Genomic DNA, 24987 nt, shown 5'->3' on the forward strand with positions numbered 1-24987 from the left:
AAGTTTCTAGCTGAAATGGTGTATGTAGTAAAGTCTGGGATAGCTGGGCTACATAGCAAGTGCAAAACAGAATAAGAGAAAAGAAGAAGAAAGAAAAATGGAGGGAAGGGAGAGGAGGGGACGGAAAGGAAGGGAAGGGAAGAAGAGGGGAGAGGAGAGCAGAGCAGAGATATAATACATACCTACTGGATTTTTACAAGCAGAAATAGTAGAAGACAAATGCAGAAATTAATGAAATCAGCTGGGTGTGGTGATCTCCAGCACTTGGGAGGCAGGGGCAATCAGCTCTCTGTGAGTTCTAGAACAGCCACAGCTATGTACAGAGATTCTGTCTCCAAAAAGAAAGAAAGAACCAAACAAACTAGTAAGATAAAATAATGAAATCAAGAACTAGTAGAGGTTGGGAAGGAATCAGGTACACACCGTGTGTGTGTGTGTGTGTGTGTGTGTGTCTTGGTGTGTATCTCTGGGTGTGTATCTAAGTGTGTTGTGTGTGTGTGCATGTGTGTGCATGTGTGTCTGTGTCTATATATGTGTCTCTCTGTGTATGTCTGTGTGTGTATGTGTGTGTGTGGGGGGGTGTCTTTGTCTATATAAGTGTCTCTGTGTGTGTCTATGTGACTATCTATCTGTGTGGCTGTCTCTGTGTTTGTCTATGTGTCTGTGTATGTGTTTCTGTGTGTGTATGTCTGTCTGTGTGTCTGTCTTGGTGTGTATCTCTGGGTGTGTATCTGAGTGTGTGTGTGTGTTTGTGTGTGTGTGTCTGTGTGTGTGTATGTGTCTGTGTGTACAGGTACACATGTGTTTGCAGGTGTGGGTGCACACATATGCACTTGTGTGTGATGGCCAGGCCTCGATCCCAGGTGTCATTCCTCAGGACACCACCCCTTCATGTTTTGAGATATGTCTCTCTCCCTGGCCTGACCCAGGGATACTCCTCTCTCTGCTCTCCAGAACTGTGATTGCAAGCTCATGCTAACTACTTCTGGCTTTCTTTTATTTACAGTTCCTGGGCTCATGCTTAGGTCCTGGGACCTGCACAGCAAAGAGTCATCTCCACATTCCAGAGTCAGATGCTTCTCCGGCTTTGTCTCTTCACTCTCCTGTCAGAAGAGTTAATTCCACGGGTCTGGAGTCAATCCCGCGGCTTAGCAGTTACCAATGCATCCTTCTCTTACAGAGGACCTGAGTTTAGTTCTCAGTGCCTATACAAGGTAGCTCAAAACCATCTGTAACTCTAGTTCCAGGAGATCCAATGCCCTTTTCTGGCCTCCTACAACCTTGTTCACAAACCCTCACAGAGACGTAGTACATATATGCAAATGATAAAAGTAAAAATAAATTTTTCTTTTTTTAAAAAAAAGTTACAGAGTTAGAGTGAAAAAAATATTAGAATTAAACAAAGGAACCCAAATATAATAGTTGATACCACAATCACCTCGTAGACAATTCTATGTAACTATTTCATAATTTCTCTCAAGCTTCATGACTTGGCATACCTATAAGACCATAGTAGGCACTCAATAAATACTTCTTTGAATGAGTTAGTGAATCACCCAAAATCAGGACCAGGAAGCTGAGTGTCTGTTCCAGGTTTACTTCTGTTACTGTGATAAAAAGGTGGACCAAAAGCAACATGAAAGAGGAAAAGGTTTTCTTGGCTTATAATCCCAGGTTCATCCAGGTGCTGATACACACCTGTAATCCTGACACTTGAGAAGAAGGAGCAAGAGGCTCTGTGTGAGTTCAAGGCCAGCTTGGTCTACATAGCAAATTCCAGACCAGCTAGGACTATGTTGTGAGATTTTTTTTTTTTTTTTTTTACAGGTTTTAGTCTTCATTGAGGAGAGACAAAGGCAGGAACCCGAGCAGCTGGTCACGTTACATCTATAGTCATGAGCAGAGAGAAACGAATGCATCTCAGCTGCCTGCTCATTTGCTGACCTTCAGCTTGCTTCCCTCAGCCTTATGTAGTCCAGGACCATCTTTCTAGGGAGTGGTGCTGCCCACAGTGAGCTAGGTCCTCCTGCAACAATCAGCAATCCAGACAATCCCCACCAGACATTCCACAGGCCAATCTGATCTTGGCTGTCTTCACAGATAAACTCTAAACTGCATCAAGTTGCCAGGTCATGTAGATCAGGACAGTGGGGCCAACCTTCGCTCAACTCAGGGGATTCAACTCTGGTAACAATTTATCAGCCCTGGGGATGTTTTTGTTACTTCTGCCTTTGTCATTCTTGGTTAGTTGGCTGATTGATTGGTTCATTGCAAGAATAGTGACTTCAAAGTCCTAATCCTCCTGCCTCAACCTCCTCAGTGCTGATACTACAGGTGTACATTACCATGACTGGTCCAATGTAAATTCAGCTTCATGTCAAGAAAATGAGCAGCCACATGTTGGTTCTGTGGCCCAAACTCACGACCCTCCCCCTCTAAAAACACTTCACTAGCTTTCCTACTCTTCTCTTACCTCCACAGGAGCCATTCCTTAGGAAACACTTGCTGATCCGTTCATTGCTGCCATCACTGCCATTTATCCTAGACAGTAGAAACTTATTACATCATGATTCTGGGGTAAGAGGGGAAGCTCAACAGTAGAGCATTGGTATATGCAATGCCTGGCTTTATTTCCTAGTACAAAAAAAGCTTAATTATTAATAAATATGAAACATTAATGTATGGTTAGGGCTTCATTATTATTATACACTGCGGTTTTAAGTGTCCCAACTCTCATGAATACCAACTGGACTGATGTTATTTCCAGTGGGTCACCTACCAGATATCTTCCACCCTTCCCTCCATCACAGCAACTTCCCCAGCTAGCTGAAGCATGGCCCCAGGGGACAGATCTGACACTGCACCTTCCAATCTTAGAAGAAGGACAAACCACTTATGGGAGAAAAAAAAAAAGGAACCTAGGAGGAAAAATAAACCATGGCCACAAGGACATAACCAATTTTGGTTTTAAAGTGCCAGTAGCTTAACACTTTCTCATTGAGGTGATCATTAAAGTTACAGCCCCCCCCCCCCGAGCCAACTCAATAGTGTCCCCCAACTGTTCAACTCTTCACAGGCTTTTGCTTCAATAAGTTACTCAGGAAGCATCAATCTGTGTGCTGTATGTCAGAGTCACAGGTGCATGAACACTTGGCCCCCAGCAGGTGGCACTCTTTGAGGAAACTTAAAGATGTATGGTCTATTCAGTAGAGGTAGATCACAGGGAGTGAGCCTTGTAAGTTGTACCCACTACCAGTACTGTTGTGGATAGCCCTGGTACTAATTATATTTGTTAATTCCGTTCTCCTAGCAGTGGTTGTGAACGAGGAATGAGTTAGCACTCAGGTGATTTCCTATAAACCTGCTTCCCACCTTAATTTGTAAAATAAAGGAGAGCTGATAATTGGGCAGATAAAAAGGTAGGTGGAGCAGAAGGTGGGGAGAGAGAAGAAGGAGAAAATGGAAGAGGGAGAGGATGCAGAGGAGGAGGAAGAAAAGTGGAGCAGAAGCACATGGCCTGGAGAAACTGCAAGTTCTAAGGGGTCCCATTGATGTGGAAGATGGTAGTATAGGGGTAGATCTGCCCAATCTAGGTGCACAGCATGTATTCATATTAACTGAGTCGTGTTTTCATGGCCGGGACATATTTGGGTTGGAGATTTACAGCAACACAGACTGAGCTCTTTGCTTTCTATATTAATGAACTTGGGTACAAGCTACCACAACCACAGATCCAGCTGCCCCAGAGGCCATGGTAACCTCCAAACTGTGAGCCCAAACAAACTGTTCCTTCCTTAAGTGGTTCCTGTCGGATACTAGTTAGTATGCTTTTATTGCTGCAACAAAATACCTGATAATTGCAACTTAAGGAAAGGAGAGTTTATTTGGCTTCTGTTTATAGAGAATATGACTCAAAGTGAATTTGGGGGGTTGGTGGGCCATGTGACAGCAGGAGCTAGAGGTGGCTGATAACACTGTATCCATATCAGGAAGGAGAGAGGAATGGATGTTGGCTCAGTCCATTTTCTCCTCTTTATTCAGTCCTGGACTCCAGCTCGTAGAAGGGTACCACTAACATTTCGGATGGTTCTTCTGCTCATCTCAGGTAATCTAATCTCCTAACCTAAACCCCTCACAGACAAGCCCAGAGACTTGTTTCCATGGCAATTCTAAATCCCATCAAGTTGACAAATAAGATTAACCACCACACATAGATTGCCAAGGAACAAGGAAAGCAGTTTGGGGCCGTGAGATAGTTCATCAGGTAAAGGTGCTTGTTTGCACAAGTCTGATGCCCTGAGTTCAATTCTTAAAACACACATAAAGATAGAAGGAACCTGTCCTCTGACCACCACATGCATACATGGTGGCACACTTACATATACCACACACAAGCGCACACACAGACTATATGTGTGTGTATATATCTTATATATATGTGATATATATGATATATATCATGTATATGATATACATGTGATATATATGATATATCATATATGCGATATATGTGTGAGATATATGATATATATCATATATATGATATACATGTGATATATATGATATATCATATATACGATATATGTGTGAGATATATGATATATATGTGATATATGTATATATCAATCACACACACACACACACACATATATATATATACATATATATAAAACAAAACCCAGTAAAGAGTCTTAAGGAGCTAAGGATCCATACCATTCAAGACAAGGAACCCCTTTTCAGTCCAAGCAACCTAGGGAACGTTCAAGATTACTTTTGCAGAGAGCTTAGGGTCTAGGCCAGACCTAAAAAAGTGAAAGTGCTGTGGGTCCCCAATTTCACCAGGTCTGGGGGATGTTGAATGATGCCCCTCTTCTCTATGAATCAAATACTAAGCGATTTTATTTCCAACGGGAAGATAAAACAGGAGGCAGCTGTGTGGGGAGGGGGAAGCAGGACCTGACACTCAGCTCTTCTGTTCAAGGTACCTTGGTTCCAGAGCTCCAGCAGATGAAATAACACATTTGTGTATGAAAAGAAGAGACTCAGAACAAAGGATGGCGAACAGTGTATCCCACTCTCGGTGGCCTTGGTGATACTTGACATTTCTGGAAAATGAATTTAGCATACACACACACACATAAAAACCCAACAATACAATGCCTCGTGCCAAACAGCCGAATGGAAAAGAACCGATGAGAGGGGTAACCACGTGATGACGAGGCACTTCTGGGAATAGTCATCCTTTGCCACTGTTGTTCCCCTGCTCGGAGAGGGAGGACAAGTTGTGGAGGGGTGAGGCGTAGGATGGGGGCTGCCTGTTGAGCAATGGTGGGTCGGAGAGACAGTTGTCTGTTAGGTTTATTATGATTCTCAGTCCACAAGCTCGCAGAGCTGGCCCAGTCCTGCCTCTAATCTCCTGAGGATTGGACCGAGAATGAAGAAGCTCTAGTGTCCAAATGACACGCCACCATCTTCTCCTGTTCAGCAGGCCCAGAAGTGACTTGTCTTTTCGTCATTGTCCAAAACCAGTCACAGCCCAGCATAGGGACCCTCACCCTCACCCCCATTTCATCTGCCACCTCTGACACTGCCTTGGTAAAGTGAGGCAAACTGACAGGGTCTAGAATGTTCCAGCACACAGTACTGTGTGCATGTCTGTGGGGTGGGGCGAACAGATGAGCCTCTGCGCATGCCTGTGGGGGCAGAGTGGCCTCTGCGCATGCTTGGGGAGATTCTCTTGCCTTTCTTGTCTGTTAGTTCCAGCAGGAAGACCTATCTCAACTGTGGGAGAGACCATTTTCAGGAGAGAGATCCTGGATTATATAAAATGGAAAAAAGGGAGCCGAGCAGCAGCCTGTGTACATCCCCCTCTCCTTGTTTGTAGGTGCCATGTGGCCAGCGGCTTCAAGTTCCTGCTTGCTGCTTGGACTGTGATGGACAGTTCCCTCAAATTGTGAGCCACAATCAGCCCTTCCTCCCTTAAAGTTGCTTTGGCCACTTAAATAGGAGAAGGATCCAGTGGAGATCCGGATCTCAGCCCAGCCTCTCGCTCATCACATGACCTTAAGCAAAGTCATTTTACTGAGCCGTGACCGGAAAAAGCAATTGGAAGGGATTGGGGGAAGTTTATTTTGGTCCACAAATCCAGGTTACAGTCCATCACTGTGAGAAAGTCAAGGAGACAGGAGCTTGAAGCATCTGTTCCCATCCCATCCACAGGCAAGAGTAGAGAGAAACGAATCAAAGCCTTGCACTCCGCTAGCCTTCTTTACTCTTGTACTTTATCGGGCACAAAACCAGGGAACCGCACCACCTACTTTCAGGACGGATCTTTCCACATCAGTTAAGACAATCAAGATCCTCCCCTACAAAGGCGAGGGTGAGTTAGGCAACTGCTCACTGAGACTTTCTCCCCAGGGTTTTCTTTGGAAGATGGGGAACTTTGGGTCTTAAAAACACATCATGTTTAAGGACATGGCTGGACCCACTGAATCCCTAAACACCTGGAATCCCACCACTGGAAAGGCAGAGAGGGAGAAGAATCAATAGTTAAAGGCTAGCCTGGGTTACATAGTAAATTTACAACCTCAGCTACATAGTAAGGCCCTGTCTCAAATAGATAGATAGATAGATAGATAGATAGATAGATAGATAGATAGATAGATAAATAAATAAAATTATAAACCAGGAGAGAAAAGAGAAAAAAAAGAAGGAAATAAAATGAATGGGGAAGAAAAGGAATAAAAAGGAAAGGGAGATGGCACAGTGGGTAACAATGTTTCCTGTGCAGGCAGGAGGAGCAGAGTTCCCTAGCATCCACGTTAAAGAGCCAAGCAGAGCCACCTCAGTAACCCCCACACCACACTAATGCTACATTGTATCAAGTTGACAGCACTAACAATCTCAAGAATTCCTTAGGATTAGGACACCAACTCAGCTCTCCTGGAGGTCTTCCATGACCCTGTTGACTTCCAGTCTCCAGACCAGTGCAAGATTACATTTCTGCTGTTTAAGCCACCCAGCTTGTGATAGTTTGTGACAGTAACCCCAGGAAATGCATTAGGAAACTATTTCCATCTTGCCCTCGGCATCCTTAGTTCCCTGGGTCCTTCATTAGCACTGACAGCCAGCAACAGAGGTTGGCACATATGGCTGGTGGCCAGTCATCGTAGCAGGACCTTTGAAGGTGTTTAATTAAACTCATATCCATTGCTTTTCTGCATTTTTCCCCATATGCCATGGCCAACGGTCACTTTTTCTAGGCCTCTGTATGCTTCAGCCTTAGAAACACAGTAGTCCAGTGGATATGGTGGCACGTGCCTGTCCTCACAGCTCACAGAAGGCTAAGCATTTGACTGGTGAGATGGCTCAAAGGATAAAGTAGCTTGCTGATGCAGAGCCTGATGACCGGAGTTTGATTCCCAGTACCATGTAAGCCAGACATGGTGAGCACCTGTAATCCTAGACCATAGGGATATAGAAAAACAAAGAATTCAAGGTCTCATAGTGAGCTGCCTGAGAGAGAGAGAGAGAGAGAGAGAGAGAACAAACCCTGTCTCACCATGTATGTCTACACAATGCTCTCTGTCCATTGCCCTCACGTGCTTTGAGAGTGCCTCCTGCCAAGCTATAATCAAGCTGGCTTTGTGTCTCATCTGAGTGTATTCAGTGGAGATCATAAGTGTATGCAACCAATCTGGAAAGAGCTAAGATCTAAAAAAGAGAAATTTGTGCCCATCCAGGGATCAGAATTTCTCCAGGAATATTATGCTGGGGGAACAACAGGGGCCAAAGCCTGGTACCAGCCAGGGGATAAATTTGTCTCCAAGAAAGATGGTTCCCATGGATTCTGAAGACTTCTCAGATCACCTGACACACAGAGATGGGTCGTCAACGGCCAGGACCACACAGTGAACAGAGCTGCCTATTTATGGCACCTCTTACCCTGAATTTAAACCTAAACCTAATTTAGGGCTGCAAAGATGGACTTGGGGGGCAGACCCTAGACCCCCTTACTGTTCCTCCTCCCAATGTATCCACATTGAATAAGCTTCCTCCCTCTGCTTGTCACCATGGCTTATCTCTTTGATTAGTATTCCATCTCAAAGGGGCTAACAGTTTACTCTGGAACCAAATGAGTGACCACAAGAACACAGACTCGGGTTATCCCAAATTTCATGTTCCAACATGGGAGCATTTTATATTAACAAACCGAAGGTAGTCATCAGTTAGGGAACTTTTTTGTTGTTGTTTTGTTTTGTTTTTATTACAGGGTCTCACTATGTGGCCTGGCTGTCCTGGAATTCACTCAGTAGACCAGGCTGGCCTCGAACTCACAAAGCTCTGACTGCCTCTGCATCACTAGTCCTGGGAATGAAGGCACACATCACTACTACTGGCTTGTCAAAGCGCTTTCAAATTCATTGGTAGGAGCAAAAGTGGGTTACAGCCAAGTATGTGAAAACCTGATGGAAACTGAACTTGGGTCCTCTGTAAGAAGAGTACAAGCTCTTAACTGCTGAGCCCCAAATCAGTCTTCAGGTGTTTGCTTGTTTGTCTGTTTGTTTGTGTATGTGTTTGTTTGTGTGTGTGGTGCTGGGGACGGAACACAGCGCCTTGTACATGTGAGGCAAGGCGTCTCCCACTGTTCTGGACTCCAGGCCTTTGTATAACTTCTCCTTTTTAACTAAGAATTAGCTTGGAGGTAATAGCTTAAATCACATTGATGAAAATCAATAGAGAGTAAATTAAACATAAAGCTGAATTCATCCTGATTGTGTTCTTTGTTGCCTTTGGCTAATTTGATGACAAAGCAACTATTTTAATCTTCTAGGCTTAGAGTTTTTTGTGGCTGGACACATTGAGAGGAGGAGGTAATTATACAGCCCATTTATCAAAAAGATTAAGGAAACGGGAAGGTGGGAATTGGTTTACAAGCAGTCTAGGAAATACAGCAACGTGACACCAAGGTATCTGGAGAGTTTCTCAAATGACATCGTTTCTCCTCCCCTCCTAGTTTCTTCAAATCAATAACACTAAAGCTGATTAGGAGGTGGCCAGGAGTCTGGAGACCACTTGTCCCCTGTCCTAGGATGGGAGCCTCCTTATCTTAATAAGGAACTGGCCAGTTTGGGGGGGAGAGGAACACTTGTTTTTCTGCAACTGTGTTACCATGGATACAGCATCCGGTCCTCAGCATCTCAATGAAAGAGCCCAGCTTCCCAGGAATTTTTTTTTTTTTTTGCATATCATAATTTAGAATGTGTTTGGTTTTCATTTGCAGCCCAGCCTGCCAGCCCATCTTCCCCCAAGATTCTGCAAAGTTCAACCGTAACCAACATGAATAAATCGTCTTCTCAGTTCCAGCTGCACCTTGGAAGATGTATTTCAGGGTGTTGGGAAGATCAAAGGATTCCCCAGTTGGGGGTTCTCAAAATTCACCCTCAAAGTCAGAGAAGACCAGGTGTGATAGCCAGTGATCCTCTGAACCAAATAGCCACCATCCTCATCTATTTCTCCCTTGCATGAATGCATCTTGCCTGTGGACTTTTCACTTCCCTTCAGAGAAGGTGGAGGTGGGCAGGGTCTGCGAGACCTCACTTGAGTTTCCAGATGCCCATAGCCATTCGTATACAATTCTGCTCTGCTTGCATTAGGGGTTTGTGGCCTCAGGTAGAGCAAGAGTATGAACCCAGGGAGCTTGAGTGAAGGGAGCTCTCTGAAGCCATGGGAGAAGCGTCATGGATGCTGGGTGAAGATGTTCCAGTGTGGCTGCTTTGGAGTCACCCACACTCCTGTCAGCAACCCTCTGTGGGGCAGTGGACCATGCCAGGAATGGTAGGTGTCTCCCTGTTCCCTACTAAATTCCTGGCCCGGAACACGTGACTACACTCCCCATGTTGGCCACGCAGCCCAGAACAGAGTTCTCTATGCTAATGTGGTATCTAGAGGCCCTGGCAGGGCGGGGGGTGGGGTGGGAGTGGGGGGCTGCTAACCAATAAGCTTTCCTTCCCAGACAAATACCTGCAAAAGGTATTTCATCTCTGGTCCACCCTGAGGAGGTGGTATGCACCCATTTTCCATGATGAACAATCAATAAACAGTCCTCGGACCCATCATCTCTTGATGAAGAGAAATGTCTCTTTCATCAAGGACCCGCTAAGGGGAGCATGGAGAGCGCCTTCGTCTACAGAGCCATACCATCTAAGTCTCCCACAGAAGTCCCCTCCATGCTCCCAGACAATTGCAGCTAAGCCAAGGACAATCGCCGCTGATGAGCTAAGTCAGAGTTCCCCATTCTCCCCAGTCCTGTGGCCCACGAACCCAACTCCTTTCCCAGCTCCTCATGACCCAGCAGCATCCGGATGTCCAGGAGTTTGGGAGACCCCAGCCCTGGGCTCCTCATCACAGGCCCGTGGACCCCCAGCCCTCTGTTCCCAAATCCTCTGCACGGCAATGGATTCCCAGGGGTCAGGAAAGCCCAGCTTCAGCCTCCCATATCTTAGGCTGTGTTTTCCCACCCCCTGAGCAGTGTATCTGCACTTCCCTCAAGTACAGCATCCAACAGGGGGATAGGGTAAATGCAGTCTAGCATCTCTGTGTTTCATCAGCCCAGTGGCCGGGTGAAATTTGGGAACCACAACCCTCCACCCAATGCTCTGTAAGCCATCCCAAGGGCAACCCTGGTGAAATCATATTTTGGTTTGTTCTTGAGACCTCATGCAGAGGCAGGATAGACCTTGTTGTTTAAGTTTCCACAAGGACAGACTCTAAAATACCAGGGTGAAAGACCCCACCATCAGGCTTAGCAAGCTAGCTGCAGTAACGCCATTTTGCAAGGCATGAAAAAGTACCAGAGCTGAGTTCTCAAAAGTTACAAGAAAGTTCAGTTAAAGATTAACAGTTAAAGATTAAGGCTGAATAATACTGGGACAGGGGCCAAATATCGGTGGTCAAGCACCTGGGCCCCGGCTCAGGGCCAAGAACAGATGGCTCTCAGACGTCAGTGTTAGCAGAACTAGCTTCACTGATTTAGAAAAATAGAGGTGCACAGTGCTCTGGCCACTCCTTAAACCTGTGTGTCTGCCAATGTTCTGACCAGGTGTGTGCCCATTGTTGAACCTTCATTAGACCCTTTCCTCGTACCCCTCCCATACCCATTTCTTGAAAATAGACATTGTTTAGAACTAAAAAGTCCCACCTCAGTTTCCCCAAATGACCGAGAAATACCCCAAGCCTTATTCGAACTAACCAACCAGCTCGCTTCTCGCTTCTGTAACCGCGCTTTTTGCTCCCCAGCCCCAGCCCTATAAAAAGGGTAAAAACTCCACACTCGGCGCGCCAGTCCTCCGATAGACTGCGTCGCCCGGGTACCCGTGTTCCCAATAAAGCCTCTTGCTGTTTGCATCCGAATCGTGGTCTCGCTGGTCCTTGAGAGGGTCTCCTCAGATTGATTGACTACCCACGTCGGGGGTCTTTCATTTGGAGGTTCCACCGAGATTTGGAGACCCCTGCCCAGGGACCACCGACCCCCCGCCGGGAGGTAAGCTGGCCAGCGGTCGTTTCGTGTCTGTCTCTGTCTTCGTGCGTGTTTGTGCCGGCATCCAATGTTTGCGCCTGCGTCTGTACTAGTTAGCTAACTAGATCTGTATCTGGCGGTTCCGCGGAAGAACTGACGAGTTCGTATTCCCGGCCGCAGCCCCTGGGAGACGTCCCAGCGGCCTCGGGGGCCCGTTTTGTGGCCCATTCTGTATCAGTTAACCTACCCGAGTCGGACTTTTTGGAGCTCCGCCACTGTACGTGGCTTTGTTGGGGGACGAGAGACAGAGACACTTCCCGCCCCCGTCTGAATTTTTGCTTTCGGTTTTACGCCGAAGCCGCGCCGCGCGTCTGATTTGTTTGTTGTTCTTTTGTTCTTCGTTAGTTTTCTTCTGTCTTTAAGTGTTTTCGAGATCATGGGACAGACCGTAACTACCCCTCTGAGTTTAACCTTGCAGCACTGGGGAGATGTCCAGCGCATTGCATCCAACCAGTCTGTGGATGTCAGGAAGAGGCGCTAGATTACCTTCTGTTCCGCCGAATGGCCAACTTTCAATGTGGGATGGCCTCAGGATGGTACTTTCAATTTAAGTATTATCTCTCAGGTTAAGTCTAGAGTGTTTTGTCCTGGTCCCCACGGACACCCGGATCAGGTCCCATATATCGTCACCTGGGAGGCACTTGCCTATGACCCCCCTCCGTGGGTCAAACCGTTTGTGTCTCCTAAACTTCCTCCCTTGCCGACAGCTCCCGTCCTCCCGCCCGGTCCTTCTGCGCAACCTCCGTCCCGATCTGCCCTTTACCCTGCCCTTACCCCCTCTATAAAGTCCAAACCTCCTAAGCCCCAGGTTCTCCCTGATAGCGGCGGACCCCTCATTGACCTTCTCACAGAGGACCCCCCGCCGTACAGAGCACAACCCTCCTCCTCTGCCAGGGAGAACGACGAAGAAGAGGCGGCCACCACCTCCGAGGTTTCCCCCCCTTCTCCCATGGTGTCTCGACTGCGGGGAAGGAGAGACCCTCCCGCAGTGGACTCCACCACCTCCCAGGCATTTCCACTCCGCATGGGGGGAGATGGCCAGCTTCAGTATTGGCCGTTTTCCTCTTCGGATTTATACAATTGGAAAAATAATAACCCTTCCTTTTCTGAAGATCCAGGTAAATTGACGGCCTTGATTGAGTCCGTCCTCATCACCCACCAGCCCACCTGGGACGACTGTCAGCAGTTGTTGGGGACCCTGCTGACCGGAGAAGAAAAGCAGCGGGTGCTCCTAGAGGCTAGAAAGGCAGTCCGGGGCAATGATGGACGCCCCACTCAGTTGCCTAATGAAGTCAATGCTGCTTTTCCCCTTGAACGCCCCGGTTGGGATTACACCACTACAGAAGGTAGGAACCACCTAGTCCTCTATCGCCAGTTGCTCTTAGCGGGTCTCCAGAACGCGGGCAGAAGTCCCACCAATTTGGCCAAGGTAAAAGGGATAACCCAGGGACCTAATGAGTCTCCCTCAGCCTTTTTAGAGAGACTCAAAGAGGCCTATCGCAGGTACACTCCTTATGACCCTGAGGACCCAGGGCAAGAAACCAATGTGTCTATGTCATTCATCTGGCAGTCTGCCCCGGATATCGGGCGAAAGTTAGAGCGGTTAGAAGATTTAAAGAGCAAGACCTTAGGAGACTTAGTGAGGGAAGCTGAAAAGATCTTTAATAAGCGAGAAACCCCGGAAGAAAGAGAGGAACGTATCAAGAGAGAAACAGAGGAAAAAGAAGAACGCCGTAGGGCAGAGGATGAGCAGAGAGAGAAAGAAAGGGACCGCAGAAGACATAGAGAGATGAGCAAGCTCTTGGCCACTGTAGTTATTGGTCAGAGACAGGATAGACAGGGGGGAGAGCGGAGGAGGCCCCAACTTGATAAGGACCAATGCGCCTACTGCAAAGAAAAGGGACACTGGGCTAAGGACTGCCCAAAGAAGCCACGAGGGCCCCGAGGACTGAGGCCCCAGACCTCCCTCCTAACCTTAGGTGACTAGGGAGGTCAGGGTCAGGAGCCCCCCCCTGAACCCAGGATAACCCTCAAAGTCGGGGGGCAACCCGTCACCTTCCTGGTAGATACTGGGGCCCAACACTCCGTGCTGACCCAAAATCCTGGACCCCTAAGTGACAAGGCTGCCTGGGTCCAAGGGGCTACTGGAGGAAAGCGGTATCGCTGGACCACGGATCGCAAAGTACATCTAGCTACCGGTAAGGTCACCCACTCTTTCCTCCATGTACCAGACTGCCCCTATCCTCTGCTAGGAAGAGACTTGCTGACTAAACTAAAAGCCCAAATCCACTTCGAGGGATCAGGAGCCCAGGTTATGGGACCAATGGGACTGCCCCTGCAAGTGCTGACCCTAAACATAGAAGATGAGTATCGGCTACATGAGACCTCAAAAGAGCCGGATGTTTCTCTAGGGTCCACCTGGCTTTCTGATTTTCCCCAGGTCTGGGCGGAAACCGGGGGCATGGGACTGGCAGTTCGCCAAGCTCCTCTGATCATACCTCTGAAGGCAACCTCTACCCCCGTGTCCATAAAACAATACCCCATGTCACAAGAAGCCAGACTGGGGATCAAGCCCCACATACAGAGACTGTTGGACCAGGGAATACTGGTACCCTGCCAGTCCCCCTGGAACACGCCCCTGCTACCCGTTAAGAAACCAGGGACTAATGATTATAGGCCTGTCCAGGATCTGAGAGAAGTCAACAAGCGGGTGGAAGACATCCACCCCACCGTGCCCAACCCTTACAACCTCTTGAGCGGGCTCCCACCGTCCCACCAGTGGTACACTGTGCTTGATTTAAAGGATGCCTTTTTCTGCCTGAGACTCCACCCCACCAGTCAGCCTCTCTTCGCCTTTGAGTGGAGAGATCCAGAGATGGGAATCTCAGGACAATTGACCTGGACCAGACTCCCACAGGGTTTCAAAAACAGTCCCACCCTGTTTGATGAGGCACTGCACAGAGACCTAGCAGACTTCCGGATCCAGCACCCAGACTTGATCCTGCTACAGTACGTGGATGACTTACTGCTGGCCGCCACTTCTGAGCTCGACTGCCAACAAGGTACTCGGGCCCTGTTACAAACCCTAGGGAACCTCGGGTATCGGGCCTCGGCCAAGAAAGCCCAAATTTGCCAGAAACAGGTCAAGTATCTGGGGTATCTTCTAAAAGAGGGTCAGAGATGGCTGACTGAGGCCAGAAAAGAGACTGTGATGGGACAGCCTACTCCGAAGACCCCTCGACAACTAAGAGAGTTCCTAGGGACGGCAGGCTTCTGTCGCCTCTGGATCCCTGGGTTTGCAGAAATGGCAGCCCCCTTGTACCCTCTCACCAAAACGGGGACTCTGTTTAATTGGGGCCCAGACCAGCAAAAGGCCTATCAAGAAATCAAACAGGCTCTTCTAACTGCCCCAGCCCTGGGATTGCCAGATTTGACTAAGCCCTTTGAACTCTTTGTTGACGAGAAGCAGGGCTACGCCAAAGGCGTCCTAACGCAAAAACTGGGACCTTGGCGTCGGCCGGTGGCCTACCTGTCCAAAAAGCTAGACCCAGTGGCAGCTGGGTGGCCCCCTTGCCTACGGATGGTAGCAGCCATTGCCGTTCTGACAAAAGATGCAGGCAAGCTAACCATGGGACAGCCGCTAGTCATCCTGGCCCCCCATGCAGTAGAGGCACTAGTCAAGCAACCCCCTGACCGCTGGCTATCCAACGCCCGCATGACCCACTATCAGGCGATGCTCCTAGATACGGACCGGGTCCAGTTCGGACCGGTGGTAGCCCTAAACCCGGCTACGTTGCTCCCCCTACCGGGGAAAGAGCCTCACCATGACTGCCTCGAGATCTTGGCCGAGACACACGGAACCAGACCAGACCTCACGGACCAGCCCCTCCCAGACGCCGACCATACCTGGTATACAGATGGAAGCAGCTTCCTGCAAGAGGGACAACGTAGGGCTGGAGCAGCGGTGACCACCGAGACCGAGGTAATCTGGGCCAAGGCGTTGCCAGCCGGGACATCCGCCCAGCGAGCTGAACTAATAGCACTCACCCAGGCCCTAAAGATGGCAGAAGGTAAGAAGCTAAATGTTTATACTGATAGCCGCTATGCCTTTGCTACCGCCCATGTCCATGGAGAAATATATAGGAGACGTGGGTTGCTCACCTCAGAAGGCAAGGAGATCAAGAACAAGGGCGAAATCTTGGCCTTACTGAAAGCTCTCTTTCTGCCCAAAAGACTCAGTATAATTCACTGCCCAGGACATCAGAAAGGCAATAGTGCTGAAGCTAAAGGCAACCGAATGGCGGACCAGGCAGCCCGGGAAGCAGCCATGGGGACTGACACAAAGGCCTCCTCACTTCTCATAGAGACCTCAACCCCGTACACTCCAGACTTCTTCCATTATACTGAGACAGATATAAAGAACCTACAAGAGTTGGGAGCCACATATGATAGAGAAAAAAAATATTGGGTCCTGCAAGGTAAACCTGTGATGCCTGACCAGTTCACCTTTGAATTATTAGACTTCCTTCACCAGCTCACCCACCTTAGCTATCAGAAGATGAGGGCACTTCTAGACAGGAAAGAAAGCCCCTATTACATGCTAAATAAAGATAAGATCCTCCACGAGGTGGCGGAATCATGCCAAGCCTGTGTCCAAGTAAATGCCAGTAAGACTAAGATCAGGGCCGGAACACGAGTAAGAGGACATCGACCAGGCACCCATTGGGAAATTGACTTTACTGAAGTGAAGCCCGGACTGTATGGGTACAAGTATCTCCTGGTATTCGTGGACACGTTCTCTGGCTGGGTTGAAGCCTTCCCAACCAAACATGAGACTGCCAAAATAGTGACCAAGAAACTTCTGGAAGAAATATTTCCAAGGTTTGGAATGCCCCAAGTGTTGGGGACTGATAATGGGCCTGCCTTCGTCTCCCAGGTAAGTCAGTCGGTGGCCAAGCTACTGGGGATTGATTGGAAACTACATTGTGCTTACAGACCCCAGAGTTCAGGTCAGGTAGAAAGAATGAATAGGACAATCAAGGAGACTTTGACCAAATTAACGCTTGCAACTGGCACTAGAGACTGGGTACTCCTACTTCCCTTAGCCCTCTACCGAGCCCGCAACACTCCGGGCCCCCATGGACTCACTCCGTATGAAATCCTGTATGGGGCGCCCCCGCCCCTTGTTAATTTCCATGATCCTGAAATGTCAAAGTTTACTAATAGCCCCTCTCTCCAAGCTCACTTACAGGCCCTCCAAGCAGTACAACGAGAGGTCTGGAAGCCACTGGCCGCTGCCTATCAGGACCAGCTGGACCAGCCAGTGATACCACACCCCTTCCGTGTCGGCGACACCGTGTGGGTACGCCGGCACCAGACTAAGAACTTGGAACCTCGCTGGAAAGGACCCTACACCGTCCTGCTGACCACCCCCACCGCTCTCAAAGTAGACGGCATCGCTGCGTGGATCCACGCCGCTCACGTAAAAGCGGCGACAACCCCTCCGGCCGGAACAGCATCAGGACCGACATGGAAGGTCCAGCGCTCTCAAAACCCCTTAAAGATAAGATTAACCCGTGGGGCCCCCTAATAGTCCTGGGGATCTTAATAAGGGCAGGAGTATCAGTACAACATGACAGCCCTCATCAGGTCTTCAATGTTACTTGGAGAGTTACCAACTTAATGACAGGACAAACAGCTAATGCTACCTCCCTCCTGGGGACAATGACCGATGCCTTTCCTAAACTGTACTTTGACTTGTGCGATTTAATAGGGGACGACTGGGATGAGACTGGACTCGGGTGTCGCACTCCCGGGGGAAGAAAAAGGGCAAGAACATTTGACTTCTATGTTTGCCCCGGGCATACTGTACCAACAGGGTGTGGAGGGCCGAGAGAGGGCTACTGTGGCAAATGGGGCTGTGAGACCACTGGACAGGCATACTGGAAGCCATCATCATCATGGGACCTAATTTCCCTTAAGCGAGGAAACACCCCTCGGAATCAGGGCCCCTGTTATGATTCCTCAGCGGTCTCCAGTGACATCAAGGGCGCCACACCGGGGGGTCGATGCAATCCCCTAGTCCTGGAATTCACTGACGCGGGCAAAAAGGCCAGCTGGGATGGCCCCAAAGTATGGGGACTAAGACTGTACCGATCCACAGGGACCGACCCGGTGACCCGGTTCTCTTTGACCCGCCAGGTCCTCAATATAGGGCCCCGCGTCCCCATTGGGCCTAATCCCGTGATCACTGACCAGTTACCCCCCTCCCGACCCGTGCAGATCATGCTCCCCAGGCCTCCTCAGCCTCCTCCTCCAGGCGCAGCCTCTATAGTCCCTGAGACTGCCCCACCTTCTCAACAACCTGGGACGGGAGACAGGCTGCTAAACCTGGTAGATGGAGCCTACCAAGCTCTCAACCTCACCAGTCCTGACAAAACCCAAGAGTGCTGGTTGTGTCTGGTAGCGGGACCCCCCTACTACGAAGGGGTTGCCGTCCTAGGTACTTATTCCAACCATACCTCTGCCCCAGCTAACTGCTCCGTGGCCTCCCAACACAAGCTGACCCTGTCCGAAGTGACCGGACAGGGACTCTGCGTAGGAGCAGTTCCCAAAACCCATCAGGCCCTGTGTAATACCACCCAGAAGACGAGCGACGGGTCCTACTATCTGGCTGCTCCCGCCGGGACCATTTGGGCTTGCAACACCGGGCTCACTCCCTGCCTATCTACCACTGTACTCGACCTCACCACCGATTACTGTGTCCTGGTTGAGCTCTGGCCAAAGGTGACCTACCACTCCCCTGGTTATGTTTATGGCCAGTTTGAGAAAAAAACCAAATATAAAAGAGAGCCGGTGTCATTAACTCTGGCCCTGCTGTTGGGAGGACTTACTATGGGCGGCATAGCTGCAGGAGTAGGAACCGGGACTACAGCCCTAGTGGCCACCAAACAATTCGAGCAGCTCCAGGCAGCCATACATACAGACCTTGGGGCTTTAGAAAAGTCAGTCAGTGCCCTAGAAAAGTCTCTGACCTCGTTGTCTGAGGTGGTCCTACAGAATCGGAGGGGATTAGATCTACTGTTCCTAAAAGAAGGAGGATTATGTGCTGCCCTAAAAGAAGAATGCTGTTTCTACGCGGACCACACTGGCGTAGTAAGAGATAGCATGGCAAAGCTAAGAGAAAGGTTGAACCAGAGACAAAAATTGTTCGAATCAGGACAAGGGTGGTTTGAGGGACTGTTTAACAGGTCCCCATGGTTCACGACCTTAATATCCACCATTATGGGCCCCTTAATAATACTTTTATTAATCCTACTCTTCGGACCCTGTATTCTCAACCGCTTGGTCCAGTTTGTAAAAGACAGAATTTCGGTAGTGCAGGCCCTGGTTTTGACCCAACAGTATCACCAACTCAAATCAATAGATCCAGAAGAAGTGGAATCACGTGAATAAAAGATTTTATTCAGTTTCCAGAAAGAGGGGGGAATGAAAGACCCCACCATCAGGCTTAGCAAGCTAGCTGCAGTAACGCCATTTTGCAAGGCATGAAAAAGTACCAGAGCTGAGTTCTCAAAAGTTACAAGAAAGTTCAGTTAAAGATTAACAGTTAAAGATTAAGGCTGAATAATACTGGGACAGGGGCCAAATATCGGTGGTCAAGCACCTGGGCCCCGGCTCAGGGCCAAGAACAGATGGCTCTCAGACGTCAGTGTTAGCAGAACTAGCTTCACTGATTTAGAAAAATAGAGGTGCACAGTGCTCTGGCCACTCCTTAAACCTGTGTGTCTGCCAATGTTCTGACCAGGTGTGTGCCCATTGTTGAACCTTCATTAGACCCTTTCCTCGTACCCCTCCCATACCCATTTCTTGAAAATAGACATTGTTTAGAACTAAAAAGTCCCACCTCAGTTTCCCCAAATGACCGAGAAATACCCCAAGCCTTATTCGAACTAACCAACCAGCTCGCTTCTCGCTTCTGTAACCGCGCTTTTTGCTCCCCAGCCCCAGCCCTATAAAAAGGGTAAAAACTCCACACTCGGCGCGCCAGTCCTCCGATAGACTGCGTCGCCCGGGTACCCGTGTTCCCAATAAAGCCTCTTGCTGTTTGCATCCGAATCGTGGTCTCGCTGGTCCTTGAGAGGGTCTCCTCAGATTGATTGACTACCCACGTCGGGGGTCTTTCAAGGGTTAACTAGGAAACTTCTAGAAAATGCCCGCTTATGGTCCTCCATATATAGGCTGAGGCTGAGGTGGGCTTTACAGCCGTTCCACACGGTGTACACTTGCTGGTGTACCTGCTCAGAATCCAGAGCCTGCGTGCAATTCCACAAGGTCCAGAGTGAAGTCCTCAGAGGCAGATGACAATTAGCTGTTGCTTCCACATTTACACCTTGTTGCGGATAGCCCTGGGGCTAATTATATTTGATGTTAATTCCATTCTCCTGTGAGTGGCTGCGAACAAGGAATGAGTCAGCACTCAGGTGATTTCCTGTAAACCTGCTTCCCACCTTAATTTGTAAAATAAAGGAGAGCTGATGATTGGGCAGATAAAAGTGAAGGTGGAGCAGAGGGTGAGGGGGAGAGAGGTAGGAGAAAATGGAAGAAGGAGAGGACGCAGAGGAAGAGGAAGAAGAAGAAAAGCAGAGCAGAGCAGAAGCACATGGCCTGGAGAAACTGCAAGTTCTAAGGGGTCTCATAAGCTGTGGGAGATGGTAGTGTAGCGGTAGCTCTGCCCAATCTAGGCGCGCAGCATGTAATATTAACTGTGTTGTGTTTGCATTGCTGGGGCATATTTGGGAGGAGATTTACTGCAACAACACGTTGTCATTGATGGCCAGGGATGGAATGCCTCTGCCAATCACATATTTGTTCTTAGACCAAGTGTAGTCAACCAGACCAGTTTGCATAGACTGAAGTCAGAGAGAGATTTGATGAGGCTATAAAGGGAAGGAGAGACTTATTGGAGAGGGATGATGGGGGGAGGGGAGCGGCTTCCCTTTAAAGCTGACAAAAGAACCTTATTAGGGGTGAGAATGAGAGAGTTAGGAGAGAGAGAGAGGTCATGAAAGGCATGATATGGAGGAAGGGAGGTCAGAGCGTCTCTTTAGACAGTCACCTGTAGAACGTTCTTCCCAGCACTCCTTCTGAGAAGTCCTGGATCAAACTGCAGAACAAAGAAAGAACTGACCTTTTACAATCTTTCCTGGGTAGCGGTAAGTTTTGCATCAGACGATCCAATACAACATAGTTTATACAACAAAGAGCACGGAGAAGCCAGGTCCTAGTTAGGACTGTAAATGTTTCTCATAGCCATTGGACAGACAGCTACTTAACTCTGTCCCAGGAAGAGCTTCAGGCAGGCACGGACTGATCTTTTTAGGCAACCGGCTTTGGCTTAAAGATGCAAGCCAGTGACCAAACCACTATAAAGGACAACAGTTTCCATGCTGCTGAGTGAGCCGCAGCCTCCAGCAACTGAGCAGAGAGGGCCTGCAGTTCACAGCAAAGTCAGGGCTCAGATACAGAGGGCCCTGACAGATCAGTAAGTTCCAGAATCTTCTAGAACCTCAACCACCTTAACTCTCAGGTCAACAGGATAAATATGAAAAGCCAAGTAGACAGCATCAGCTTTGAGGACAAGCATCTGTATCCTCAGGTTTGGAGAGAGGATGGCAGATCGAGATGCCAGAACAAACAGTTGATCTACAAAGGTCTAAACAAAGAAGCGCTCCGGGCTGGGAGTGTAGCTTCCCTAATAGAGTGCTTGCCTAGCTCATGTTTGGCCTCAGGTTCCATCCTCAGGACTGCATAATTGGGTGGGGTGGTACATGCATCCCATCACTCAGGAAATGGGGGAAGAAAGATCAGATGTTACGGCAATCCCTGTCTACTGAGAGGATTCCGAGCGCAATCTGGGGTACGTGAAACCTAGTCTCAAAAAGAAGAGTCCTTGTGCAAAGACGGGTGGTACATGACTGCACTCTCAGCACTTAACACCTGAGAGGCTGAGGAAGGAAGGAAGGAAGGAAGGAAGGAAGGGAGGGAGGGAGGGAGGGAGGGAGGGAGGGAGGGAGGGAGGGAGGGGAGGGGAGGGGAGGGGAGAGGAGGGGAGGGAAGAAAGGAAGAAGTAAGCAAGCCAAGCCAGCCAACTTATTTTCAACAGATGTGTCAAGGCCCCTTGCCTTTGCCGAATCCACAGCCCCCTGCTATAAATAATATGTTGGTGCCTTTTACAGCTGGGCCTTAGTGTTTTCTTGATCAGGGCATTTGGAATTTTTTTTTTTAAATAGCAGAATTCTGAAGCTAATTAGGCCATTATTCTTCAAAGATTTAATTTGCTTTGATGGGCTAATCTATAATCATATTTCCAAACAGCTTCTATTTAATTACTGCACAAAATGAATGAGGTTCTGGGGCAATTTGTGTCTGATAAACTCACTGCTGTGGTCTGAATGTCTGTATCTGCCCCCAGAATCACACACGAGAGCTGAACCCCACCCCAAGATGGTGGGATGAAGAAGTAAGACTTATGCCAGTGCACTTGGGAGGTTAATGGAGCAACATCCAGAGTTCAAGGCCAATGTGGGTTATGGGCAAAGCTGGGAGGGGGTAGGGAGGGAACCTGGTTCAGGGGATAAGGTGCTTGCTGTGCAAGCTTGGGCCCCTGACTTTGGATCAAAAGCACCCATGGAAAGAGCCAGGAGTCCTAATACATGCTCATAACCCTAAAACTGGGGCAGCAGAGACAGGAGGATCCTATAAGCTCACTAACCTAATAGAATGACAAGCTCCAAGTGAGAGACCATATCAAAATATAGTGGAGAAAGCACCAGAAGATATTTGACATTGGCCTTGAACCTACACACACATACACACAAACAAAGGGAGCCAGAGAGGAGGGGAGGAGAAAGGAAGAGAAGGGGAGAGGAGAGGAGAGGAGAGGAGAGGAGAGGAGAGGAGAGGAGAGGAGAAGAGGAGCCGCTTAGGAAGAGAAAGAACCTGGCTTTGGGAAGTGATTTGGTTGCCAGGGTAGAGCATCACGAGCAGGATTACAGGGGAGGCCTTCAGAGCCTCACCCAGCACAGGAACATGTGATATTGGGCAGACACTGTTCTACACCACAACCCGCAACCCTGGAGTCCCCTTCCCCCTAGAGGGATCTTCACTTGGGGAGAGCCAGTGTCTTAGTTAGGATTTCTATTTCTGTGATAAAATACCACAACCAAGAGCAACTTGGGGAGAAAGGGGTCTACTTCAGCTTCCAATGCTCAGGTCACTCCACCTGTACTGGCTGGTTTTGTGTCAACTTGACACAGGTTGAAGTTATCACAGAGAAAGGAGCCTCCCTTGAGGAAATGCCTCCATGAGATCCAGCTGTAAAGCATTTTCTCAATTAGTGATCAAGGAGGGAGGTCCCCTTGTGGGTGGGACCATCTCTGGGCTGGTAGTCTTGGGTTCTATAAAGGAGCAAGCTGAGCAAGCCAGGGGAAGCAAGCCAGTAAGTCACATCCCTCCATGGCCTCTGTATCAGCTCCTGCTTCCTGACCTGCTTGAGTTCCAGTCCTGACTTCCTTTGGTGATGAACAGCAATGTGGAAAGTGTAAGCTGAATAAACTTGCTTCTTGGCCCTGATGTTTTGTGCAGGAATAGAAACCCTGACTAAGACATCACCAGTGAGGGAAGTCAGGACAGGAACTCAAAGCAGAGGCCACTGGGGAGTGCTGCTGCTGGCTTGTTCTACATGGTCCCGTCAGCCTGTTTTCTTATACCATCCAGGACCACCTGCCCAGGAGTGGCATCACCCCTAGTGAACTGGGCCAGCCCACATCAATTATTAAGCAAGAAAATGCACTACGGACTTGCCGACAAGCAAATCTTATGGGGGCATTTTCTTCCCAGTGACTCCAATTTGTGTCAAATTGACATAAAGCTAACCATCACAGCTGGATCCTTGACTGTACTACAGGAAGGGTTTTCAGAGAGAGCCAGAGTGATGCTGCTCAGGGTTTTATTAAGATGAAGGGTGAGCAGGAACTTTAATGGGTCTTTACAACAAGGTCTAAAGGTTAAGCAGAGCTTCACATGTAAGCAAAAACATCTCAATGAAGTAGAAATATTACAACATAGCTCAGTTTGTTAATTTCTGCTAGGGCGTTTCTCTTTCGGAATGAAATGGGAAGGTGGTTTGACAAGCTATCCTATTTAGACTTATGCACGAGAAAAGTGTGTTAAAAAGTGTGTTAACATTAGACTCTAATGTTAGCATGGTATGTGTTTCAAAGATCCTTTTCTGAGGTGCCCTTAGGAAGACAAGTGTTATCTCTGTAGACCATTTAGATTTCAATGGTCAAGTTTCATCATTGTTCCTCTCTTAGCATCTGTCTGTCTGTCTATCAACTATCTATCTATCTATCTATCTATCTATCTATCTATCTATCTATCTATCTATGGTGGGGGCTGGTGATCAGAGGCCAGTTTCTGGGAGTCCCCGTGTGGGTCCTGGAAATCAAACCCAGGCTATCAGGTTTGGTGGTGATGTCTTTACCCACTGAGCCACCTCACCAGCCTATTCCTATTTTCTGAGACAGAGTCTCTCACTGAAGCTCAGCTTTGCCAGAAAGTTCCATAGATCCACCTGCCTCTGCTTGTCACTGATGTGTTGTCATCCCAGGGGGTGGGGGTTGTCTTTGACAAATGTAGCCCCACCTGACGTGGAACTTACCATGTAGACCAGGCTGGCCTCCAACTCACAAGCGCTCTGCCTGCCTTTCTTCCTCTTGACAGTCATGTGTCACCATGCCCAACAAACAGTAAATGTTTTGCATGTTTTGTTTTGTTAAGACAAAGTCTCATTACACAGCCCTGGAATTTACTACGTGGACCAGACTAGCCTCCAACTCACAGAGACCCACCTGACTCCTCCAGAGACATGGCATTTAAGGCATATGCCACCATGCCAGGCCCATGCCTGGCTTTTATGTGGATGCTAAGGATTGACTTCAGGTCTTCATGCTTGTGTGGTAAGCAATCCACTAGCTACACTACTTCCCCAGCCTCTGTTGGCTTGCCTTTTAGAGACAAGGTCTCCATTGTGACCTCCCTGCCCTGTGCCATGCTAGGATGTCAAGCAGATGACACCACAGGCAGCTGGTCAACCATAAAATCTGTCTGATGTCTCCAACCAGCAGCAAATAAAACTCACTAGACAAGCAACAGCAGTGCACGGGAGCCTCGGCTGGATTTTTTTCTCTTTCCTCTGGCTAGGGAGAAATTATGACCTGAAGTATGGGCTCTGTGCATGCAGTTAGGAGCACTTATTAATGAGAAGGGTAGGTCAGGAGGAGATGGCAACGAAGAGGATGGAGCTGGGGGCCCAGTAGTCCCAGTTTACCTGGGACTGTCCCAGT

The 24987-nt window shown here is 48.6% G+C and overlaps 1 protein-coding gene across 1 annotated transcript; it reads left to right on the forward strand.

Moving 5' to 3' along the window:
• Positions 1–13661: 13661 nt before the first annotated feature.
• Positions 13662–18413, forward strand: Gm52796 (predicted gene, 52796; the record flags this gene model as incomplete). The annotated part of the gene is made up of 3 exons (XM_030254973.1): positions 13662–14640; positions 15394–15648; positions 16819–18413. Coding segments are annotated over 3 exons (1584 nt in total), but the record flags the coding sequence as incomplete, so codon positions are not given.
• Between the last annotated feature and the right edge of the window lie 6574 nt (positions 18414–24987).

Source organism: Mus musculus, chromosome 5, assembly GCF_000001635.26.
Source record: "Mus musculus strain C57BL/6J chromosome 5, GRCm38.p6 C57BL/6J".
NCBI classification, from domain to species: Eukaryota; Metazoa; Chordata; class Mammalia; order Rodentia; family Muridae; genus Mus; species Mus musculus.